General features: G+C 33.9%; 1 protein-coding gene across 1 annotated transcript; it reads left to right on the forward strand.

The window, feature by feature from the left end:
- The first annotated feature begins 4,841 nt into the window (after window positions 1-4,841).
- LOC126699924 (uncharacterized) lies at window positions 4,842-6,570 on the forward strand. The gene is made up of 2 exons (XM_050397899.1): window positions 4,842-5,084; window positions 6,430-6,570. The coding sequence occupies exons 1-2, from the start codon at window positions 4,842-4,844 to the stop codon at window positions 6,553-6,555; spliced, it is 369 nt and encodes a 122-aa protein (XP_050253856.1). The 3' UTR covers window positions 6,556-6,570.
- Window positions 6,571-6,791: the final 221 nt, after the last annotated feature.

Genomic DNA, 6,791 nt, shown 5'->3' on the forward strand with positions numbered 1-6,791 from the left:
ATAGCCGGGCATCTGATCTAGCCGCATGCCATTTGGTTGCATATGGAAGAACAACAACAGACTGCCAGCGCTGGATTTGGTTACATAACCAAAACCACCCTCCATCTCTGCTAGTGTCCCACAATAGTTAGCCACACCTGGACACTTTTGCCTTGGCACTTTCCTGCAGTTACTCTAATCTTGCTATTGTGCATTAAAGACTTGTGCATACCTACAATGCAAAGCATTAGAACTTTTTAAGCAGATTTTTTTGCACCCTTAAACATCAATCTGGAGAACACTAATATTCCTGTTTTTAAAATTTTGGATCCTCTGTCCATTGAGCCAACCACTGCTTCAAAGAGCAAGGAGAAATGAGTTTAGTTCTAACGCTCAAATCTAATCCAAACAATACAGCCCAAGCAAGCGAGTGCACTTCAAGAATAAATTATCCTAGTTTTCCTCTTTTTTATTGCATAACACACACTATCACTCACTATGTTTCATTTCACTATTATGTGTTAATGAGTCTTCATGCCAAAACTTCCGCACAAAAATTATTAACTTCAAAGGAAGCTTCAATCCCCACAGATATCTCCATCTAAGAGCTATGACCTTCCCTTGAGAATTTATTTCCTAAATTCCCCCTACTTTCAATAATAGCTTAATTATGACCTTATATAAACCTTGTGTTACATTGAGGCCATATCAGCTTATCAGTAGCTTCTCACCTTGAGATAGGGGTGGCTAAAAATTGAGCAGCAACTTCAAGAGAGTATCGCTCCCTAACCAAGTCCTGTTTCCAAAGACAAAGTGTAAAGATATCTTTAAATACCTATTAAAAGATGCAGATTCTTTTGACTTATCTAAGGGAAACCCCAAATATTATATAAAAATTTTAAAATTTTCAAAAATGAATGACAATGATTATCAAAGTGTAGCATAAATTTAATACATTCGAGAATGTGAGAAAACTTAATTTATAGATATAATACAACAATGATAGCAAGTACAATAGGAGGGCTTACCTATGCAGGCTACCTTCTACATTTTTCAACCTTGTCTACATTGTTGCTTGCCTTCTCAAGTCTGAGTACTGTTAAGACAAATTTCCCTCAGATGTTATGGTTGGTAATACATAATCAAGTTTGTTGTATGTAATGTCTACTGCTGTCTTTCAATTCTAATTCATGTTGAGTCTCTTTAACAAGGTCTTACCCAATTATGTCAGAGATAGGTCATTTGGTTCATTTCAGCTTTTGCCTGGTCACAATCTGAAATGGGTATGGACAACTTTCAGTCAATAATTTGATTCGTGAAAGTTTTAAAAGGTGGAAAAACTTTCTAGTACATCAAGGGGCAAAAGCACAAAAGTCTTATGGTATAAACTTATATAGTTAAACAGCCGCTTCATATTAAAAGAGTTTTAAATCATTAATCTTATATATATAACCCAGTAACAAAAGGTAGAGAAAAGGATGCTACTCTTAAGTGGGATTGAAATAAGACACTTCTACACAAGCATTACATAGGACGGTGACATGAATGATAATTTCCTTTACATTGCAGAATAAAGCAGCACATAGCTAAGGTCATTTATTACTACTTACTATTCAATATTCAATTATTGTAAATCTCTGACCCATCACGGCATGTCTAACAATCAAGCAATATATAGTCATTCATAACACTGTTTTGGTGAAGATAAATTGAAACTAAATGCTTTTAGCTTTGAAGGTTGTCTCCTGTGAGAACTTTTATTTAGTTGGTTATCACACATCTATTTCCATGAAGGTACAAGCTTAGGTTTCTAATGACGATAGATTAAGCAAAATACCAAAAACATAACTTATGCTGATGCAGATCCATTTTTAGTTGACCCGTGGATCAATCAATTATGAACAACGTTGACGTTATTTGGATATGTCAAGAACTCGGTTGAATGATTTGGTTAATGGGGAAATTTTGCATATCCACATTAATTCCTCATAAAAAAGTAAGTTATAATCAAACTCCTAATGTTTGAAATTTTGAACATTCACCACTGCAACTTGATTGTAGAGTTTGTTGCATTATGAGAATTACAGTAACAATGTCCTCGAACAGCTAAGACAAATCATTTTAGTAACTTCTATGATTGTTATCTTACATTAGAATAAAAATTTCAATCTTCGCTTACGCAAAAAACCGATTGATATTTTGGTCTGATAATAAAGAGTTACCCTTAAGAGCGGATGCTATATATTGAAACTCTTTCAAAAATAAAAAAAATAAATAAAAATTTAGAGAAAAAAAAAAAAGAATAGAAAAATCAGCCGGTCTCTTTATAAAAAGAAAAAAAGAGCATTTTCTTTGGTTGAATGTTAGCACACAACCGTAGAAAACCTTCAACAAGGAAGTTAGATGCCATGTCTAGCTAGACTAATCATTCTGGTTGCGATCTATACATGAGTTCTTATATATAATATATATAATATGTAACGAAAAATTTAATTAAGTGCAATAATAATGTTTGCAGTGCCATGCATATATTGCTTTTGTAATTTTAACAAAAAAGTTTAAAATGATGCACTAAAATGCAACAAGAGTGCAGATTTTACCTTGCAATCTATTAGCTAGAGCGAAAATCAAAAGCATACAATGGACTACACTTGTCTTCTTGTCTCTGGGCCATGTGACAGTTTCTCCTCATGAACAAGTCCAACAATGCTACATCAAGGGGGCAGCCAACACAACTCATTGATCCAAAACTACCCTAATCATTTCTTATTTTATAAAAATATGTTTTTTTCAACAAAAAAAAAAAAAAAAGTTTTTGGATTACATGAGTTGCTTCAAGAATGGGGGTGATTCTTTTACCAATTGTACCGATCCATAACATTTAATACCATGCATATTAAATTAGCCAGAGGTACTGCAATGTTATTTGATCAATGAAATAGAATAGATGAGAGTTGGAATAAGTGCCAATAATGAAGCTAAAGCACAACTAGCAAAATTATATTTTGAAGTTAAAATTAGGCTGGGTTTGGATAGAAACGTGTTTGCATTTTTTTGCATGTTTGCATTTTTTTTCTGTGAGTCTTGTGTATTGTTTACTGGACCTGCAAGTACGGAATTCAACAAATATAACTTTAAAATTGAGTCCCATGACACTATTCACACATTTAAAAATTATTTTGCTACAGTGTTTTCGGTTTTCAGTTTTCAGTTTTTAGTAATAAACGATATCCAAACAGACCATTAATTAGTCCAAAGGAAAATAAAAAAAAAATAATAATAATAATGCAGCTACCAATAAAACTTTAATTATGAAGGAAAAACAGTGACTTACAAAAAATCAAGGGAAAAAAAGTTAATTAAGAAAAAAGAAAACAAGTTCAACAATCTTCAATGATGCAGCTGTTGGAATACGTGCCAATAGTGAAGCAGTCTATAACTATTCCCTCTTAACCTAACCTAACATAGAATACAAGCAATAATAACCCACATAGCCAAACACCAACCTTATCACCTATACAAACAAAACAACACTACACCTCTCTCTCTCTCTCTCTCTCTCTCTCTGTGTAAACTTGGATTGAATAAAAATGGGGGTTTTTTAAAAAAATAACTATAAAATACATACTATATTATAAGTTAGACAAGGTTTCAAACTTATTGCATTTCTAGCAATTCGAGTCCAGTGGACTCGATTTACCCAGAAATATGACGTGGACAAAGTGGGAAATCGAGTTTACTGAACTCGATTTCTATACATAGAAATCAAGTTTAATAAACTCAATTTCTGTGTACAGACCAAGTTTAACAACTCGGTTTCTATGTATAGAAACCGAGTTTATTAAAAGCGATTTCTATACATAGAAATCGATTTCAATAAAACTGATGCCATCATTTCTGCTCAAAAAATCTCAACATTACACCCAACAAAAAAAAAAAAAAAAAAAAAAAAAAAAAAAAAAAAAAAAGAACATAAGACCCAGAAATTTCTCTAAAACACAACCCAAAAACCACATAGAAGATCAAATGAGAAAATGATACCGGTTGTTGGGACGGCGACGGCGACGGAACGGAGGGGCGACGGCATCGGAGCAGAGGTTCACCATCTGGATTTGATTTCTTCTCATCAAACACAGACAGAGGGGCAATCTCCAAGAGGAAAATCGGCGTTGTGCTTCAACAGGCGAGAGAGAGAATCGCGTCATCTTCGTCCTCCGTCGTCTGCTCTGCTTTCACCGCCACTCGTCCTCTTCCCCACTGCCAACGACATACGATCGAAATGGGTTTGTTTGTTTTTTATTGTTCTGATTTCATTAGTTTATGAGAAAGATTGTATTTTCTGATTTCATTGCATTTTCTGTTTGTGTTTAGTTCAGATTGTATTTTGTTGCATTTAGTAGCCGTCGAGATAAAGGCTGGATTTTCTTTTCTTTTTTTTGGGTTCTGATTTTCTATGTGGTTTTTGGGTTGTGTTTTAGAGAAATTTCTGGGTCTTATGTTCTTTTTTTTTTTTTTTTGTTGGGTGTAATGTTGAGATTTTTTTAGCAGAAATGATGGCATTCTCAGTTTTATTGAAATCGATTTCTATGCATAGAAATCGATTTTAATAAACTCGGTTTCTATACATAGAAACCGAGTTTGTTAAACTTGGTTTCTGTACATAGAAATTGAGTTTATTAAACTCGATTTCTATGTATAGAAATCGAGTTCAGTAAACTCGATTTCCCACTTTGTCCACGTCATATTTCTGGGTAAATCGAGTCCACTGGACTCGAATTGCTAAAAATGCAATAAGTTTGAAATCTTGTCTAACTTATAATATAGTATATGTTTTATAGTTATTTTTTTTAAAAACCCTAAAAATGGCAATCGGGAAGAAGAAGTTGATGTCATCGGCGCCATGGAGGGGCGAAGAGGAAGCCGCCGAAGAGTTCCAAGACGCAAAGCTCAAGGTCACAAAGCAGCAGCCTGGAGCTGAGTCAGTGATGCACGTGCCTCGCAAGAAGAAAGACAAGTCCAAACGCCACGACCATGACAATTACGATGATGATTCCCTCGTCGAGATTGACCCCCAGCTTCGCTACAGCTTTCAACGTAACTACCAGGTCTCTATTTTCTTGATTTTCATTTTTGTTTCTTGGTTTTGTTTTGCTTACCCAGTTGAGAGAATTCTTGATTTCTTGCTTTAAATTTTGTTTCTTTGGTTACCCAATTCTTAGTTTATTGATTTCTTGCTTTAAATTGTATTTCTTTGGTTACCCAATTCTTAGTTTCTTGATTACAAGCTATTGGTTGTTTAAAGTTCATGTCTTTGTCATTAGTAGTGTACCCTTTTGCAGTGTTGGGGATTCCTGGTTGTTCTCAATTGTGTTTTAATAGATTTGAGTTATGTGTTCTATGAGAGATTGTTAATTTGTTTAAGAATAAATTGGGAATGTGAGCTCCTACCAGTTGGCCAATGTACTGCAACTCTATGATATCTCTTGGTTAAACTACTCAAAACCTCAGTATTACTATAATTAACCAAATTAGAAATACAACTGGGGATAACCCATTGTAGTAGTGGTTGATAACTTCTACTCAGCAGAGAAAACTGAAAGCAGAAGGAAGAAAAGAAGAAATTTTATTCCTGTCGTGGATGAGAACTTTTATCCAATATAGAGTTTCAAGTTGATAGACCATGGCAGGTCATTTAGTTTCAAACGGTTAGAATAATGGTTAAATGATTAAGCTCACTATTTTCTAACAGTTTAAGCTTTTGGGACATCTGATAGTTTAGTATCAAAGTAGGTGGTCTTGAGTTTGAACTCAATCTTTGCTCTACCCTCTCATTTAAAAATTAAAAAAAAAAAAAAAAAAGTTAAAAATCAAATCTTTTGGGCTTTACTTATTAAAGGGGAGTATAGACCCACAAGCGAAGGAAAGTGTTGTAATAATAGTTAAATGATTAAATCTACTATTTCTTAATAGTTTAAGCTTTTGTTATAAGTGGTAAGGCAACTAACATGAGGTTGAAGCCTCTTGTTATTGAGGCTTCATATAGTTGATTCTTAATATGGTTGAAGCCTCAGTTTTATGAAGTGAGGTTACATATTTGTGCCTTCTATGATGTAGATCACTGAAATTGATTGAGGGTTTTTTGGTGTGTGTGTGAATGCCATCAATATCCACATTGTTATTATGGGCAAGGGCATGTCTGTAGGATGTATATCAATTAATTGATATGGTCTTTATTGTCATGTTCTGTTTTTCTGTTGATGGACACTTTTATAGCCTATCCATCACTCACTGCTTGGAATTATACAGTTTACGTCTATGTTTGTTTGGCTCTCAATAATATTTTTACTCCTCTTTTCTTCTTTCATTTGCTTACTTTGTATAATTTTGCATCTAAATCCATTCATAATTGAGTTTGTGATATGATACTTCTTTTGAGTTTTGTGTATGCAGTTTCTTCAACGAGTATTCAGCATTGACACCATTGTGAAACCTCTTCCGCCTGCCATGGCCTACAATGTTTCCCGCAACTTGAACTTCTTCACGCGTATTTCCACACAATTCTTTTGTGAGTTTTGATTTCTTTGTGCCATTTATGGGTAGCAGAGAAGATGGGATATATTACAAATTCTATAGAACAAGATAACGATGTCACTCTTAATTACTTTTGAGGGTTCTTTTTCCTAGTCTTCCTTTTATAACTTCACTAGAAGTTACAATGGGCTTGACTCCTACATCTTTTAGAAGGACTAAGAAATATAAATTCAGGGAATACAACTAGGTTTAGAGAGATTTTCAATGTCCAATCAAGTATT

The sequence above is a fragment of the Quercus robur genome, chromosome 9 (assembly GCF_932294415.1).
Source record: "Quercus robur chromosome 9, dhQueRobu3.1, whole genome shotgun sequence".
Taxonomy (NCBI): Eukaryota; Viridiplantae; Streptophyta; class Magnoliopsida; order Fagales; family Fagaceae; genus Quercus; species Quercus robur.

What these genes read in the sequence shown, in the direction of transcription:
- LOC126699924 (XM_050397899.1), top strand. Translation starts at nt 4,842, where the DNA reads ATGGCAATCGGGAAGAAGAAGTTGATGTCATCGGCGCCATGGAGGGGC. An exon ending in GCTTTCAACGTAACTACCAG is followed by an intron (nt 5,085 to 6,429) that starts GTCTCTATTTTC and finishes TTGTGTATGCAG; the next exon opens with TTTCTTCAACGAGTATTCAG.